The 18,280-nt window shown below is 46.3% G+C and overlaps 2 protein-coding genes across 2 annotated transcripts in view; both read left to right on the forward strand.

Moving 5' to 3' along the window:
• PKD2L1 (polycystin 2 like 1, transient receptor potential cation channel) overlaps positions 1-9,390 on the forward strand; it is a 56,968-nt gene extending 47,578 nt beyond the window's left edge. Inside the window, 13 exon segments of the mRNA XM_057530591.1 lie at positions 735-862; positions 1,372-1,625; positions 2,586-2,810; positions 2,979-3,207; positions 3,888-4,058; positions 4,241-4,422; positions 4,702-4,822; positions 5,671-5,769; positions 5,979-6,100; positions 7,241-7,376; positions 8,141-8,259; positions 8,513-8,636; positions 9,307-9,390. Of these exon segments, the coding sequence (XP_057386574.1) occupies positions 735-862; positions 1,372-1,625; positions 2,586-2,810; positions 2,979-3,207; positions 3,888-4,058; positions 4,241-4,422; positions 4,702-4,822; positions 5,671-5,769; positions 5,979-6,100; positions 7,241-7,376; positions 8,141-8,259; positions 8,513-8,636; positions 9,307-9,390 (1,994 nt within the window).
• Positions 9,391-9,609: 219 nt separating this feature from the next.
• Positions 9,610-16,581, forward strand: BLOC1S2 (biogenesis of lysosomal organelles complex 1 subunit 2). The gene is made up of 5 exons (XM_007187360.2): positions 9,610-9,705; positions 10,079-10,195; positions 13,856-13,975; positions 14,673-14,777; positions 16,113-16,581. Exons 1-5 carry the CDS (start codon positions 9,651-9,653, stop codon positions 16,142-16,144), a joined length of 429 nt encoding a protein of 142 aa, XP_007187422.2. The 5' UTR covers positions 9,610-9,650; the 3' UTR covers positions 16,145-16,581.
• Positions 16,582-18,280: the final 1,699 nt, after the last annotated feature.

Here is an 18,280-nt window from a genome sequence, read left to right on the forward strand (position 1 = left end):
TGAAGTAAATGGCTTATACTCTTCAAATTGTGCCTTTTAACCAGAAAACTTATAGCATCCCTTGACAGCCCTACTTCAGACTGGATGTGTATATTAGGGTGGTCAAGGGAGATCTAGTTCTTCAGGGCAAAGGCCAGGTTTTATTTTGATCTGGGGATGCTCTGAGTCCCTCTCTCAGGAGACAACTGTGCCCATCAGGATGCACCAGGGCCAGAGGTGCCATGCCTACCTCCTACTCCCGTGACTGCAGAGTTGCTGACTCCAAGGTCCAGGATCCCACATCTCCATTGTATGATATTTGACCAGGGCCTTGGCATACTCTAGAATTTGGAGGCATTTTCCCAAGGGCATTAATAGAGGACAAATAAAAGGAAGCACTACCTGATGCAGAAGGTAGAAATTTCTTGGCTCTGGGGAGTAAGAACTAGGAAGTTAAGCTGGTTCAGGAAGAGAAAAGTGAATATTCAGAATGACAATGTCAAGAGATAATTACTGAGTGGAGTTCAGTCTTTCTGAGGTGAGTTGGGAGGAGAGAAAGAGAGCTTATAACCACAACTCTTCCCTAAGGTATTCCCTGGTTTCCCCAATGCAACCGTCAGCCTCCTTAGCCAACTCTAGGGAATAGGTCCCATCCGGGTGGCATCTTTGGCCTCAGGGCAGAGGCTTTCCTGTACCCTCTGGATAATGGAGAAGGGAACAGTGTTCAAGACACAGCCTCTTGGGTTGGTTTATAGTGACCTATGGAATGACAAACTCCAGCGCCTATTACTACACCAAAGTGATGTCTGAGCTCTTCTTACATACCCCATCAGACACTGGAGTCTCCTTGCAGGCCATCAGCAGCATGGCGGACTTCTGGGATGTGAGTATGAGATCTCTTCTATCCCTCCCCTCTTCTTCTCAATGGCCTAAAGCCTGAGGCCACAGGCCAGGGTTCAGGGATGTCAGACAGTGGATAAGGCCATATCTAGAGACCAGGTCATTCCAGAATCAGGCTGAGTCAAAGGATGAATTAAAGGCATGAATTAAAGCGTCAGACTAGACAGAGTTCAGGTAGTGATAAGTTAGAAATCCGGATGATAATCAGAGATTTAAGTCAATACTTAAACTAGTATTGAGAATCAGAGGTAAGGCAGAACTTCAAAATGTATTTTAAATAAAGAATAAGGCCACATCAGGCTAAGATCTGGCCAAGGTTCATGGGTCAGATCTGGCCAAGGTTCAAGGTTCATGGCCAAGGTTCATGGGTCAAGAGTCCAACAGAAGCATACTGGAGACAAGCTGGAGGGGTCAGGGAATGTGGGAAAAGGTCATTCTAAGGGTAGGGGTCAGGATGAGGCTGGGTCAGGTTCAACCCAGTTCGTGGTCTAGTTTGCCCAGGGCCCACTACTGGACAGTTTGTATTGGACCAAATGGTACAACAACCAGAGCCTGGGCCGCGGCTCCCACTCCTTCATCTACTATGAGAACCTGCTGCTGGGGGCTCCAAGGCTGCAGCAGCTGAGGGTCCGCAATGACTCCTGAGTGGTGCACGAGGACTTCTGCGAGGACATTCTGAGCTGCTACGACGTCTACTCCCCAGACAAGGAGGAGCAACTCCCCTTTGGGCTCCTCAATGGCACAGCGTGAGGGAGTGCCCCCACCAGTGTCGCAGGGCTTGCCCCTCTGAGCCTGACACCACCCCAGGTGTGGGAACCACTTCCATTGAGTCTTAAGGAGCCTTGGGGGTACTTGGGGGAGCTGGGGGGCATCTCTCTGAGACCCATCTGTGACTGTTTGGAGACCTTGGTCTGGGGTCACTGAGGAACAGAGAGGGTATGTTAGCAGACAGAGCCATAGCCTCTGGACTTGTTTCCACACACAGGTCACAGTCACAGTTGCCCTACTCTGGAGGCAGTCCTGCCAGAGAAAGCATCCTTTCTTGCCCAGAATTCCCTCAGGGGTACGGAGAATGGATGAAATATTGATGCTGCCACACGAGTCATGTTTGGAAGAGTCTGACCCTTGGAACTAATAGGGGAAGGCAGCAAGGAGCCAAGGATGGATGAGGAATTAGGGAAGAGAGGGGAGATGTGTGGATAGGACAGGAAAGAAGGGGAAGGAAATAAGGGTCCAGGGAGGAAAGTTTGTGGACAGAACAAAAAATCATAGGGTTAAGTAGACAGGTGCAAAACTGCAAGAGCAGAAGGGGTCTTTTCTGGCTTGTGTGGGCCGGGTGCTTCCCTTATGGGGACTCAGGCTGGAGTCAAAAGTGGGCTTGGGTTTGTCATCCGTAGGCTTGGTGACAACGTGAAAATCAGGAGATTTACATTTGAGTTTCAGTTCTGCCACTAACTAGCTGGATTATCTCAGATATCTGAGTCTTAGTTTCCTCATTTGTAAAATGTAGATAATATTTACCCTCCCCTCCTCAAATAGTTATATTAAACAAGGTAATATATGTGAAATATATATTATATGTGTGATATATATATATATATGAAACTGTAAAGCCCAGACAATTATAAAGTATTGCCGTTGCCTTGGGAGACCAGCTTCTGGGGCTGGTTCAGACCTCTCTGTTCAGATGGCTTCTTCTGTGACAGATGGACCTACCACTCGCAGGATGAGCTGGGGGGCTCCTCTCACTGGGGCCGGCTCACAAGCTACAGCAGAGGTGGCTACTACCTGGACCTTCCAGGATCTCAACAGGCCAGTGCAGAGGCACTCAGGGACCTTCAGGAGGGCCTGTGGCTGGACAGGGGCAGTTGGGTGGTCTTCATTGACTTCTCAGTCTACAATGCCAACATTAATCTTTTCTGTGTTCTGAGGTGGGTCCCCTTTCCCTGCCTTCCCTCCATCCATGGCTCCTGATTCCCTTCTCCTCTGCTGGAGACCCTTCTCTAAACTTGTACCCTATGGTGGGGGTGGAGAGGGGAGGGGATGGGTAGAACTGTCCCAGCCCAGGCCCCACCAGACATCTCCCCCTCCTCCCACAGACTGGTGGTGGAGTTTCCAGCTACAGGAGGTGCCATCGCATCCTGGCAAATCCGCACAGTTAAGCTGATCCACTATGTCAGCAACTGGGACTTCTTTATCATTGGCTGTGAGATCATCTTCTGCATCTTCATCTTCTACTACGTAGTGGAGAAGATCCTGGAGCTCCACATCCACCGGCTTCGTTACCTCAGCAGCATCTGGAACATTCTGGACCTGGTGGTCATCTTGGTGAGGGACAGATATCTTAGACTTGGGACATATGGGGTGGTGGAAGGGATCTACCATGATAGGGGCTCCAAGTTCTTCTTTTTGGAGTCCCAAGTCCTCCTTGTGACTTCTGGTCAAATCACTGAGTAACAGCTCCCTAAACCAAAGGCTGATGTTCCCCTAGCTCAGCCCTGGAAAAATCCTGTCTCCATATCCCCTCTCCCTCTGGCTTATGATCCAGGCCCTGCTCTTTTATTTTTGTACTTGATATTAAGTTCCTCTTCTGTCTCTTGCCTTCATGACCTGTCCCCTTGACAACCCCCCCACCTTTTCTCTTCTCTTCTATTAAAATTTTCTGCCTCTTCATCTTCATCTCCTTCCTATTAACAGGACACATTAATTTCTGACCAAGGCTGGGAAGTGGTGGGGGAAATAAAATTGCTTGGCTCCATTTCTCCATGGTCCTTTACAACCTACATATTTACCACTGGCCCTAAAGCCTTCTCTTGGGCTTTAAGACGTTCCCCAATCATCCTATCCAGTTCCATTTGAACCTGAGATAGTCAACAACTCAGCAGGGAAGGATGTGGTTTTTTCCCCCACCTGTCTTACCCACCGCAGCTCTCCCCTGGGACCTCACTGTTGAACTTCCCTTGAGATCCTCTTGACTCTCTGACACCCCCCGGGCCCTGTTGTAACAGCCCTCCATTGTGGATGTAGGCTTCCACATATTCCGAACCCTCGAGGTGAATCGGCTGATGGGGAAGCTTTTGCAGCAGCCAAACACGTATGCTGACTTTGAGTTCCTCGCCTTCTGGCAGACACAGTACAACAACATGAACGCCGTCAACCTCTTCTTTGCCTGGATCAAGGTACCCTGGGATTCCTCACCCCTGACAACACCTCAGGGCATGCATTCTCCCTTCCTCAGGACTTGTCTCATTTTCCTTGTCTGGTGTGGCAACTCCTGTGGCCCCCTTAGGCCCCTGGGATGGACCGTTCCAAGCTTTTCTGTTTTCTTCCCTAATCACTTGGTTCAACATGGCCCTTCCAGATATTCAAGTACATCAGCTTCAATAAGACCATGATCCAGCTCTCCTCCAGGCTGGCCCGCTGTGCCAAGGACATCCTGGGCTTCGCCGTCATGTTCTTCATCGAGTTTTTCGCCTACGCCCAGCTGGGCTACCTGCTTTTTGGGACCCAAGTGGAAAGCTTCAACGCTTTCATCAAGTCCATGTGTGTGTTCTGCCCCTTCACCCTCCAGCTCTGTGGATGTGTGTATCCTTGGGGCAGCTGAGTATATGGATGTGGGCCTGTCTGTGCTTAAGCATCTGTGTGAGTTCCTGGAAACCCTGGTGTGTGTGCTCAGTGTCTCTGCACCCTGTTCTGTCTCCATCAGATTGGGCGGAGGTGCAGGGAGGGGTCTGAGTTCACTGAAGAGCAGTAGGGAGGAAAGTGGGATGGGGTCAGCGTTGTGGTCGGGCTCTGGGTGAATCCCAGACCCTGGTCTCTCAGTTTCACTCAGTTCCAGATCATCCTTGGGGATTTTGACTACAATGCTATCGACAATGCCAACCGCATCCTGGGACCAGCCTACTTTGTCACCTATGTCTTCTTTGTCTTCTTTGTGCTCCTGGTGAGGGTCCCTCTGAAGGGTGGGATTTGGGAACCTGAGGGGTGGAGACATGGATGGCCTGCAGGGTGGGGTTTTGACCCCCCTCCATGTTCTTCACTAATGATTATGATGGGTTTCTCAAATCAAGGGTGGAGAGGTAGGGGAGGGAAGAGCTTCTGGATCTTCTGAGAGCTGGCTAATGTGTGGTCAGCACAGTTAGGCAGTTTGCAGAGTATAAGGGAATCTGCAGGCTCCCTCGCTAAAATCAAACCCCTATCCTCCAAGGATGGAAAGAGAAGGAAAACTGCCTCATGAGGAGAAGAGACTGCCCCTAGAAGCTTCTCCGCCTATTCTCTAAGACTCCCCTTCCTCTGGGGATCTCTGGCTTTTTCTACTACCACTGCTTTGTATTTGCTCTCTCTCCCTGCCAACCATGAAAGATCTGGGTTTGATTTTTATCAGAAAAGCCAGTGTGTTTCTTTATTTGATCAGTAGATGGGGATACAGACATGGACTGGGGATGGATGGTAAAGAGAGCACAATTTTACTCTCACCTTGGAAAGTTTCTGGCTTCAGTGACTGGTGGAGTCTTACATGGAGGGGGTCTGTGGCATATGTTGGGGTATCTTTGTGGTCAGGTTACTGCAGCAGTTGAGTGAGGACACCCGGTTGATGAGGGAGCATGACCCATCTGTAACAGAATTGTGCTGAAAGGCTGGGCTCTGGGGACCCAGAGATGTGGGGATTAGTGGGCTGCTGAAAGCACTGGCCCTTTTAGAACATGTGTCTGGGACATTAATAGGGTCAATGGGCTCGATGCTGTTAACGGGTCTGGGAGTGAGGACCCTGGTCCCTGTTTTATCCTCCAGAATATGTTTCTGGCCATCATCAATGACACATACTCAGAGGTCAAGTAGGAGTTGGCTGGACAGAAGGATGAGCTACAGCTTTCGGACCTCCTGAAACAGGTGACTACTTAGTCTCCTTGAGCCACACATCTGCATCAGGGCCCAGGTTCAAGGCTCTGTGTCCTGGTCTGTGCCTGACTGGTTAGGGGCCTGTGCCCTTGTGTGCCTTCAGCTTATCCTTGGGATCCTGTCACCCTGTGGGTGGGGGTGGGAGCAAGAGATGAAGAGGAGGCTGTGGGAACTGGTGCCTGTTTCCTTTCCCCTTCCAGGGCTACAACAAGACCCTACTGAGGCTGCATCTGAGGAAGGAGCAGGTTTCGGACGTGCAGAAGGTCCTGCAGGGTGGGGAGCAGGAGATCCAGTTCATGGATTTCACCAACACCTTGAAGGAGTGAGCACCCAGAGATCCAACCTTCCCTGACATTGGTCTATAAGTCCTTGACCCTCAAGCATACACCCTTTGCCTATAAGCCTCTGATCTTGGCCAGTGGGCCTTTGACCTTGGTTTACAGGCCTTTGACCTTGGTTTATAGGGCTCTGATCCTGACCTTCAGAACAGTGCCCTTGGTTTAAAGGACTCTGACAATGTTCTATGATATTCTGGACCTTGGTGAACAACTCTTAGGACTAGTGTAATAATAATACCCTAATCATCGTATACATCCCTCATTCCCACAAAACTCTGATCTTAGTTCTATGCTCCCCCACAAACACAGGTCTATTTCCTTAGCCATCCTCTCCCTGCTTCCCAGTTAAACATATTAACAAGCATTGAACAAATATATTGTGAGCACCAGCTGTGGGCCAGGCACACAGTTGAATGAGACAAAGTCTTTGTCCTCCAGGAGTTCCTAGACATGTAAGCAAATAAACAGAATCACAGAACAAGTTCCACAACAGAAGTAACTAGAAGAGAGGGAGCATGGGGTAATAAAAGCACATACAAAGGCAAAGAGGTATGAAATTGAGCAACATATACAGGAGTAATAAGTAGCTAGGCATGTAAGGTATCAAATGAAAGGTCGGGCAGAGCAGGAGATGAGGCCAGAGAAATGGGCTAAGGTCACACTGGGAAAAGCCTTGAACACCACTACTTTATTCAAAGAATAGGGTGCCCAGGAGGGATTTTAAGCAGGGAAGGGGTATATTTAGTCTTGTGCTTTAGAAAGGTTAATTACTCTAATTGCATTGTGAAGGATGGATTTCAGGGGAAGGGAAGGCCATAGGGCAAGGGGGGTGGGGGAGAGGGCAGGTTATTTGGAGGCAAAGAGATTTCGCAATAATTCCTTTAGGAGATCATGAGGGCCTGAACCTAGTCAGCAGGAGTCAGGGAAGGATGAAATAGATTCAAGTGACTTCTTGGGGGGTCAAATCGCTACATCTTGGATATCCTGGCTTTCTCATGTGGCCCCCTTCTTCCCTAGAGAGCAAGACTCTTGCCAGAGTCTAGCAAAAAAGAGTGGGGAGTCCATAATGGAAAGCTCACAGCCACGGCAGGTCAGAAGTCATTTCATCACCCTGTTCTCCTCAGGCTGGGGCACATAGAACATGAGATCACTGAGCTCACGGCTGCCTTCACCAGGTTTGGCCAAGATGGGACTCACATCCTGGATGAGAAGGAGCAGGAACAAATGCGACAGGACCTGGAGGAGGAAAGGGGGAGCCTGGCTGGTGGAGAGACTACAAGGAAACTGCTCACCCTCCCCTCCCTGCCAGCACACCTGGAACACAAACCCAAACTGAAAATCCTCCAACAGATGGGCAGGAAAGGGCTCTCTAGAATAGTGGTTCTCAAACTGCTGCATATTAGAACGCCCTGGAGAGCTTTAAAAAAGTCCTCATGCTTAGGCCACACACTCTAGACCAGAATCTCTGGGGGAGTTGGGAGGCCCAGCCATCAGTCCTTTTTACAACCCCCCAGGTGACTCCAGTGCATAGCCAAGGTTGATCACCATTGCTCTAAAACATCGTCTTAGGGAGAAAAGGACCAATTGTCTGAGAATCCCTAACAATTCCTTCTGAGCACCTGCCTTCTCCTTGGGGTTCTCCAACTCTGATCCTTAGCTGCCCCTGCTATGTCTGCTTCATCCCTATCCAGTATAGACCAAAAAGCCAAGGGTAAAAGGAACAGTGCCAGGACACTGTCCCTGCTCTCCCAAACGGAGTTGGCTTCTAGTGAGCGCCTCATTCATCAATGCTTCAAGGAGCTTGTGTTTTGTTTCTTGTGGAGGTGATTCTCTCCCAGAGGTTAGGCCAGCTTTGTGTTCAGCACGACCATTCTGATTCTATTGTCTCCAGAGTCTGAGAGGGAAGGGGAATAGCAAGCACTGGAGCCCAAGGCCTGGTCCTGCGATCCCATTAGAGCAGGTGATGGGGCAGGAGCTGATGGCTTCCAAGTCGTCTTCTCTCTGCTCTCTGACTTCCTGATCAGGTGGCCCTCAACGCTGAGACTGAGAACCTGCGCCGGTCCACTGTGAGTAGCCCACCAGGCGAGTCGAGTCCAGAGGCTGCCGAAGCAGGTGGCTGGGTTTCAGAAGAAGAATTCTACATGTACGCGCAGCCAGGGGGCGCAGGGCTGACTGTGTTTATGTCATCCTACCTTGAGCTTCTTTCCACAACCTTCCAATTCCCTGTACTACCCCAAGGAAAACCCCTCTCCCCCTTTAATTCTCCTGGCAAGGCTGGGCCTTACCTTCCTTGCTCCCAGCCAGACACATACTCTTCTGTACCCACTACCCCTGGAATCACCCAGCCCTCCACACACATATTTCTGCTCCCTTGGTCTCTCTCACATCTTGCACAGGCTCACAAGGAGAGTTTTGCAGCTGGAGACTGTCCTGGAGGGAGTCATGACCTAGGTTGATGCCGTGGGCTCAAAGCTGACGATGCTGGAGGAGAAAGGACAGCTGCCTCCCTCTCCAGGCATGGTGAGTGGCCTCTCACCCGGCTCCTCTCGGCTCCCACAGCTGAACTCTGCCATCTTTTCCACTCAGTGGGGAGAGGCAAAACATTTTTTTTGTTTGTTTGTTTTTGGTTTTGGCTGCGATGGGTCTTTGTTGCTGCGCGCGGGCTTTCTCTAGTTGCGGCGAGTGGGGGCTACTCTTCGTTGCGGTGCGCGGGCCTCTCATTGCAGTGGCTTCTCTTGTTGCGGAGCATGGGCTCTAGGCGCGCAGGCTTCAGTAGTTGTGGCGCACGGGCTCAGTAGTTGTGGCTTGCGGGGTCTAGGTGCGCGGGCTTCAGTAGTTGCGGCACACGGGATTAGTTGCTCCGCGGCATGTGGGATCTTCCCGGACCAGGGCTCGAACTCGTGTCCCCTGCGTTGGCAGGCGGATTCTTTACCACTGCGCCACCAGGGAAACCCGAGGCAAAACATTTTTGAAAGACCAGTGTTTCAGGCTCCTGGGGCAACATGTTCCCAGTAGTCAGTGAATCGTGGAGGTGGGGGTTGGAGGGAAGACCTCAAGTTGGTTGCTCTGGCCTTGAGGGCAGCCTTAGCCTCTAGGAGAGGGTCTGGGGTTGGAGAAACAGATCCAGGTAAAAGGAAAAGTGGGACACAAGGTCCTCCTCCAAATGACCTGTCCCTTTTTCTTCCAACAGGGGAAACAAGGCATTTGGGAGCACCTGCAGGCAGCCCCAGCTGTGACTCCAGCCCCCTGGGGACTCGAGGTCTTACTAGGCTAGTGATCCCGCCAGGGAGTGGCCGCAGAATGGAGCGCATCCTTTGTGCCAGACGTCCACTCTTGGCAGGTGATCGACTCACGAAGCCTATTTTAGCTTCAAATTCGTCTTGGTGCCTGCGCTAGGCTATCACTCATTCCTTGCGGTATGCCTTAGCCCAGAAGCGCAGAATCACAGGGCAATGAACCCTGGGCGGGGAGGGCGGGGCACGCCCGGCGCGCATGCGCAGGCAACCCAGACCCAAAAGCAGCGCTGGGCCAGGCATGGCGGCGGCGGCTGAGGGTGTCCCAGAGAGCCACCGCGAGGAGCCCGTTCGGGGTATGTGGAGTGGATGGGGATGAAGTGTCCAGTGGGAGGCCTGGGGCTCTGGGTTACGGGTCCGAAATGCCAGGGCTCACCTGGCGGGAGCGGGCAGGTCGGAGGGGCGCGCCTGTGTGTACGCGTGTTTGTCCTGTCAGGGCGACTGAGAGGTTTGGCCGCGGGGTCGAGTGTGAGCTGAGGCCGGTGCAAGGGAGCAGAGTTGGCGTGTCAGGTGGGGCAGGGACGAAGTGAGGGACTCGAAATTACGGCACATGGAGAATGGAGCCGATTTGATGCAATGAGGACAGGTGGAGGGATGTAGGGAGTGGCTTCTGTGGCAGGATTAGGACCAGGGCAGGGCGGGGCACTTACTCATTCTCCTTTGATCCAGATGATGCCGCCGTGGAGACCGCTGAAGAAGCAAAGGAGCCCGCTGAGGCTGACATCTCTGAGCTCTGCCGGGACATGTTCTCCAAGATGGCAACTTACCTGACTGGGGAACTGACGGGTGAGGCGGGGCCCGGGTTGATTCCGGTAGTTACGGGCACCCCTCGCTGGAGGTGGGGTTTGGCCCTGGTAGGCCAGTGAGGTGCTTTAGCAGCGTCAGTCTGCGGCTCCCTCCCTAACCCCACACACCTCGAAACATGCCTGGTGGAAGTTTGGGGAGGTCAAGAATGTGTAGGAAAGAAGTCCATCCGTTCCCTAGAGAAATTCACGAACTACTTTCAGCAACACAGGATAAACAACGAGGTCCTACTGCATAGCACAGAGAACTATATTCAATAGCCTATGATAGGGCTTCCCAGGTGGCGCAGTGGTTGAGAGTCTGCCTGCTAATGCAGGGGACACGGGTTCGAGCCCTGGCCTGGGAAGATCCCACATGCCGCAGAGCGGCTGGGCCCGTGAGCCACAACTGCTGAGCCTGCGCGTCTGGAGCCTGTGCTCCGCAACGAGAGAGGCCGCGACGGTGAGAGGCCCGCGCATCGCGATGAAGAGTGGCCCCCGCTTGCCACAACTGGAGAAAGCCCTCGCACAGAAACGAAGACCCAACACAGCCAAAATCAATCAATCAATCAATCAATCAAACATACGCATCTGATTCAAGATCCTCAATTAAAAAAAAAAAAAAAAAATAGCCTATGATAAACCGTAATGGAAAAGAATGTAAAGAAAAAAGAATGTATATATACGTATAGCTGAATCACTTTGCTGTACAGCAGTAATTAACACAACATTGTAAATCAACTGTACTTGAATAAAAAAAAAATTCGGTACAGAAACACATAAGAATACTTAATACAGCCCTGCAGGCCTCCGTAGTGTAGACTGAGGCTGAGAAAACAAAAAAGAATTCATCAAGAAGTGCTTCTTTGGGGGAGGTGTATTTTGAACAGGGTTGTAAAGCGATTGGCCAAAAAGTGGGAAATGACTGGTGAGTGAAGTGGTATAAGCAAGCAGTGTGTTTGGCTAAGATGTATTTACTAGGTTAAAGGGAAATGGGGAGTGACCTGCAGATTTAGGGATCTATTAGGTTCGTCTCTCCCACCCTTTGGGACATGATTAATTTTTTGGTCCAGTGTGTATTTCCAGGTGGACACATGACCCATGTGTGGAGGAGGATCTAAAAAATGAATTCTGGTCCAGTGTGGCTTTTCATAAAGGCTGTTATGTTGTTTCACTTCCCCAGGAAGTTGCTGTGAGATAAATTTATGAACCAGAATGTATGGGAAAATGCTTGGTGCAGAATAGGAGGGGTTGTGAGTCTCCAACAGCCTATTTATTTATTTGTTTGTTTATTTCTGAGCAAAAGAAACCAACAAAATCTAGATTTTTTTTTTTTTTGGCTTTTCTTTAAAAATTCCAAAGATTTGGCAGTAGTAGTCCCCCATTCTTGCAAGGCTCTAATTGGCTAGAGTTGGGCATTGTCTCCTTTAAATGGACCAGCGCTGTGCAGTTTGTCCCCACTACTCCCTGTTTTCTTCCTTTTACTGAGAGAGACCTGGTGTCAGTTGCCATTTATTACTGTTCTTATATTGTTGTTTTTTGAGTAGTGGTACAGAAATGGTTTTCTGTACCAATTAATGCCTATCAAAATAGGTAAAGTAAATGATAGACTAAGACTAAGAGGATCATAGGTTCCAAGAAGTGGGAGAGTATATTTCTTTGTAGAAGTGGGTAATCTTGCGTTTAATATGCAAACAGCTGGCTTGCTTCACTCATTTGCATAATATTGTTGGCTCCTGGGTATTTGAGTGTGTGACCCTTGTTTGAGAGAGACTAATTTGATAGCAGTGAGAGTATGGATATGGAGGAGACACAGAAGAGCAATATTTCAGATGAAAAGTAACGGTCTGTGACAGAGTGATGGTAAAAGGAATGGGGAGGGGAGCATGGATGCAAGAACATTATAGAAGTGGAATTTATAGGACTTGTTGAAGTGGGTGTTAAGGGATGGGAGCAGCTTAAGATGTGTCTGCAGTTTTAAGCCTGGGTGGTGTCATCAGCCAAAATAGGCAGGTTGGAAAGAGGAACCATGTTTAGTGTGAAAATAATATTTTCAGTTTTGACTTGGCTGATTTTAGTTATTACTGGGACACTCAGGTGACTGTTATCAAGACATCCAGGTGACTTCAACATGTGAGTGCAGAGCTCAGAGAGTGATCAGAGCAGAAGAAACAGATTTGGAAGTCACCTGCATAGCAGAGTGAGTTGAGGCTGTGCAGGGTGAGACTGCCAGGGAAGACCATAGAGGTCGATAAGAGGACCTGGACTAAAATCTCAGGGAATGCCTGTATTGGGCAATTAATTTGTTTTTATTAACAGTACTTAAAGTACCTAGGTTTCCAAATGATTTATTACAAAATGAATTTTAAGTGGATTGTAATTTCCCTATGATTGTCCTTCTTACCTATACAGATACTTTTTTGAGTTTGAAAGGAAGCTAGCATAACCCTGGGAATGCCCATGGAAATGTGCCACCCATGTAAACCTCAGCCATGTGTCACAGCTGAGGGAAAGTTGAGAACTGATAGTTAAGGGGGTTAGATGAGAAGAGATCTGGTATGGAAACTCAAAAAGAGCAGTTAGAAAATGCTATAGCAGCCGAGGGAAATGAGTGTTTCATGAAGAGAGAGAGATCAGTAGTGTCAGATATTATGGAGAGGCCCAGGAGGATAATGACTGAGAAAAGGCCATGGATTCGGTGGTTAGGAGAGCACTGATGACCTTGGCGCTTGTAATTTTTCTGGGTGGTGGGGACAGAGACCAGACTGGAAGGGTTTACATGAGTGAATGGTGAGGAGGAGGAAGTGAGTGTAAGCTACTCTTTCAGAAGGGTTAGCAGTGAAGCTCCTTTGCTTTACTGAGCAAATGATGTAGGTGTACAATAGAGGGAGTGCTTTTGGGCTGGAGGAAACCGGAATGTATTTCTAGATAGAGAGGAAGGTGCCAGGATGGAGAGAGAGTTTGGAAGGGCAAGGGAAAGGAGATGACTGAAGACAGGCCCTGAAGAGGTAGAAGGATTGGGATCTGTCGTGGCAGGAACAGGAACGCTTCTGCCTCTTGAGAAGATACTAAGGTACAGGGAAGTGTGAAAGTGAGGCAGAAAGATTGAGGCAGTTTATGTCAGTGGGCTTGGCTTTTGGGAAAGTTGGAGTAAAGGCCATTTGCTTTGAGTAGGGATGGGGAAGGGAATTGAGGATGTGAGAAGCAGGCAAATGGTTTGGAAGTCAGTGTATAAAATGGAGTACAGAATCACAAGTAATAAATGAGTTACTAAGAAGTGTTGAGCTCCTAGTTGACTTTATATATATTTTGATATACATATGTATTTATGCTGCAGTCTGCCAAATTATATGTTTTCATGTTGTAGAGGTACCAAGACTGTTTCACCTCCCTTTTCTTGGTACATGAGTTTATCATTTTCCTTTCTAACTAAGATCCTGAAGCTTCTGGAGTTTATTTGGTTTAAATAGTTTGCTGATTGTTGCCTGAATTTCTACTTAGACATTTAGAGTACATAGGCTGAGTATAAATGTCATAGATCAAAAGTGGCCTGCTTCTTTGACATTCCCTAGGTCCTGCCTTGAACCACCATTTGGTAGTTAATTCCACATTCCAGTTATCTAAACAAATCTTAAAGGCATCACATCTTCTGTTTGTTTTAAAGCCACCAGTGAAGACTATAAGCTTCTGGAAAATATGAATAAACTAACCAGCCTGAAGTATCTTGAAATGAAAGATATTGCTGTAAACATCAGTAGAAACTTAAAGGACTTAAACCAGAAGTGTAAGTAATAATTTTTTACAATTAAACGTATTTGTATTTAATGTTCTTTTGTGCTTGGGGCAGTGGAGAAGGGAAGGGAACATGGCCCCTGTCCTCAGGGAGCTTATTTTCTAAAAGTGAATTAGAAAGTTAAGGTGAATTTCTTCCATTGTGAGGATTAGCATGCTTTGGTGGTATGGTTATTTCTGCTTCTGAATCTTGATTTGATCCGTTTATTCCTGGAAAAACAGTGAATTAATTTAACAGTGAAATCTATAAAGGACTACTTTATAAACAGAAAACCAGAACATTTATAATTGGAAAATGCTACTTTAGACTGGTAGAATGTATTTTCCCATTGACTTATATTTGTGTTCCCTGTTTATACTTGTGTTCCCTGTCTTATATTTGTGTTCCCTTCTTGGTCTAGGATTACCCAAGAAACCGAATCAGTAACGGGAAGATTGCTTGAGGAGCAAGGAATTTAAGAGAGGAAAACCAGTAGATGAGAGAGACTTAACTTTGTTTAGGTCACCGTCATACCTGATCAGCTAGCTACTGTCTTCTAAGGCGTCTGCCTGCTAGTGATCAGAATCATGTCACTCCACCCACTCTGTCTTAGGCAGAGCTGGAGAGACACTAGCATGCTTACTTTCCACTTTTTTCTGCACTCCTTGTTGATGCTGTATAAACCTGTGGTCTGTCTTTGTTTTTAAAGATGCTGGACTACAGCCTTATCTGGATCAGATCAATGTAATTGAGGAGCAGGTAGCAGCTCTTGAGCAGGCAGCCTACAAGTTGGATGCGTATTCAAAAAAACTGGGTAACCATTTTTATTTCTGTTCTGATTTGATGAGTACCCTCCTGCCAGTATGACGTTATATAATAAGATGGTTAACATTTATGATGTGCCTACAGTGACCTATTTTAATCTTCACAAAACCTCTTGAAAGTAACTTTTTATTAGTGACAATAATAAAATAACATTTCCTGAGTACTTAATGATATATCAGGCACTGTTCTTAATATTTTGCGTCTATTATGTTTTTTATCCTTCAGTCTCTGAGGTAAGTACATGATTTTTATCCCCATTCTATTGAAGAGGAAACTGGTTGAAGGGGTTATAACTTGCTTAAGGACACAAAGCTAGTATATAGAAGAGCTGTATTTCAAACTAGGTCTGATTGATTACAAAGCTCAAGCTCTTCATTGTGGTTCAGCAGGCTGAAGCATCTTTAATAATGTAGATACGTGTCTTAAAAAACAGAGTAGTCGTCAATCAAGGCTTTCTTGAAGGGTTACTTTTCCTTTAAGGAGGAAACTGGTACTAGTATTGATGCCTTGCTAATTGACTCTGGCTCTTACATCCATGATTAAAAATAATGCAGTTGTTTTTAGCCTAGATATAATTTACAGATTATTTTATTTTTATCATTGACAGCTGTTGACTACTTCAAGAGATTGGTTTGTAGCAGACTGAGATTTGACATGCATGGTAGTTAGCAGTTTCATTGTCCACAATTAAATTTACTAAACGGTGACTGTGAACTTTAGAAGGCATTGTGCCAGATGCTTTCAAGGTTTTAAAGAAAAAGGGAATCCATAACATTGAGGTTTATTTGATGGTCTTTTAAATTTCTGTATCTTTCAAAATTGTTTTCCTAGAGTGAGGGGTAGGGATAAGAAAATAAAAGGTGAAACATACTTCTTGAAAGTCCCAGTCTGGCTCTCAGAGGGTGCCTGGGACAGAGCCTGGAGAGGCAATTTCCTGTGCTTTGTAAGGCTCCTGGTGGCTCAAGTGCCAGTAGGTCTGCTTAACCCTGGTGGAGCATCTGAGCAGGTACTGTTGATAGGGTTAGAATTTAGGGAACTCATGTTATGTTCTCAGTTCTGTGTGTGTATATTTGACTCCTTAAGTTGTGCACATTGATTATATTTGGACAGATATCCAAATATCTGTCCTTAGCTAATATGATAGTTGCCATTTATGGTATGCCTATAATTTGGATACAGTTTGGACAGCTAAGAAGACTGAAGTTAATAGATATTTTTTAATGTAATAGACGTTTTTGAATTTGCCTAGAAATGCTAACTGAAAAGTATCTTTTTAAGAGCCAATTTTAAAAGATATAACTTCTTCTCCCTCTCCCCCCTGCAGAAGCCAAATACAAGAAGCTGGAGAAGCGATGAAAAACTTATTCCTATGGGACAAAGTCTTTTTTAATGTGGGAAGAATGTTTTATAAGACCTGAATCTTGAGGCTGATGAATTGTCAAAACTCCTCAAAAGGCAACTATGTTGGTCGTCCCAGAAACTTCGCAACATTGGAGTAAACTGGAGGACTCTGGCTACTCCTGGAAGAACTTCTTCTGAGGCAGAATCCCTCAAAAACTCACGCTTATAACTCCTTACCTTTTACTTGAATGCTTCATCATCCATTCAGGACAGAGACTCTCTCAAAGTTTGCATAAACCTGGACTTGCCAGTAGGATCAAACGAGCAGGCCTGTTTTCCCTGGTAGCAGTTGATTACTACGTTATTTTCTTAAATGGTTGGTTTTTGAGTTACTGTGTAAATGGTTGTTTTTTTCTATTAAGGATGTAATGTATTGCTAATAAGATTCTAAATTTAAAAAGGAAAACAAAACAGCCTTGTTCTTGACAGTTTGTCACCTTGTGAATGTCAGTAATTTTCCATAACATTGCAAATAACAGAAAATCTTAAAACAATTTCAGGCCAAGTCTTCTAGACTGAACAGAAACAGTGAAAGGAGTGTTGTTGCGATAGTTTGGTGTATGTGATGGGCCCCTCCTGTCTCTTCTCTGTATGAGTCAGATGGCTGGGGATGGATATCATCTTGGCAAGTGCTCCCTTTTGGAAACATAAGGACAGGATGTGTACGTGTGTGTACGTGTTAGGTGGGGAGGTGGGGATGCCACTCGGGCTGCTACTCATTAAATAAAGCATTTTTATAAAATATCTTCCTACTTGTGTCTGCAGGGTCAGGGGGGATCCCAGGGACCTGTTTTCCTTTCAGACTAAAGACATCAGTGGATGGAGGATACTGACTGACCAGTCTAGTTTGGAAGACAGTCAACCATATCCAGAGTTGGGTGTTAGTGGTTAGAAAGGTGTCTGAGGTCCCCAATTCCATCTCCAAAAGAGTTCTTAACTCTGTTTTTGTCATTTCCCACCATTTAAGTTCTAGTCCACCATCATTTATCCCCTTCTTCTCTGGACTATGGCTGTGGTCTCTTCTTATCTTAATATCCCTCCAACCTGCAGTCCACGCTGCTGGCAGACCAATCTTTCTAAAATGTAAACTGGCCACATTACTCCGCTTAGATTTCTTTCATGACTTCTCCTGGCCTCTTTGAAAAAGCCAGACTTTTTTTTAACTTAGAAACCAAACTTTTAATAAATATTTCGTATTACTTTTGTGTTTCTGAGGGTGAACTAGTCTAATGTAACTCTCTTTGGCTCTTTATTAAACTTTCTATAACTTTTTCATACAAGATTTGAAGCATTTAGCCAGATACACATCCTGACACAAATTCTGAAATTTTGAAATTGATATACATAAATAGAGTGGACAACATCCCCAATTATATTTAGGATATAGGGTTCTCCCAAGATAGAGCTGAAAATACCATAGTTTTACTCTTTCATTCTATTAATGTAGTGTATTACATTTATTGATTTGTGTGTGTTGAATCATCTTTGCATCCCAGGGATAAATCCCAATTGATCATGGCATTTAAGTCTTTTAATGTGCTGTTGAATTGTTACATATTATTGACTTGTTCAGATTTTTTCTTCATGACTCAATCTTGGTAGGTTATATGTTTCTAGGAATGTATCCATTTCTTCTAGGTTGTCCAATTTGTTGGCAGATAATTGCTTACATAGTCTTTGTATTTCTGTAGTCTTCTCTTTCATTCATAACTTTATTTATTTGAGTCCTAATTTGTTTTTGTCTTGGTTAGTCCAGCTAAAGTTTTGTCAATTTTGTTTATCTTTTCCAAACCAACTCTTAGTTTCATTATTCTCCAATTCTCGATTCCATTTATTTCTGCTCTAATTTTAATTATTTCCTGGCTTCTGCTAACCTTGGGCTTAGTTTGTTCTTTTTCTAGTTCCTTGAGGTGTAATGTTAGTTCCTTGAGGTTTATTTGAGATCTTTTTTCTTCATATAGGCATTTTTGTTTGTTCTTTTTCTAGTTCCTTGAGGTGTAATGTTAGTTCCTTGAGATTTATTTGAGATCTTTTTTCTTCATATAGGCATTTACAGCTGTAAACTTCCCTCTTAGAACTGCTTTTGCTATA

The sequence above is a fragment of the Balaenoptera acutorostrata genome, chromosome 16 (genome assembly GCF_949987535.1).
Source record: "Balaenoptera acutorostrata chromosome 16, mBalAcu1.1, whole genome shotgun sequence".
Taxonomy (NCBI): Eukaryota; Metazoa; Chordata; class Mammalia; order Artiodactyla; family Balaenopteridae; genus Balaenoptera; species Balaenoptera acutorostrata.

Excerpts from the sequence above, each read along its gene's own strand:
- BLOC1S2 (XM_007187360.2), top strand. The coding sequence starts at position 9,651 with ATGGCGGCGGCGGCTGAGGGTGTCCCAGAGAGCCACCGCGAGGAGCCC. Across the intron at positions 10,196-13,855 it reads CCTGACTGGGGAACTGACGG|CCACCAGTGAAGACTATAAG; the intron begins GTGAGGCGGGGC and ends TTTGTTTTAAAG. Across the intron at positions 13,976-14,672 it reads AAAGGACTTAAACCAGAAGT|ATGCTGGACTACAGCCTTAT; the intron begins GTAAGTAATAAT and ends TTGTTTTTAAAG.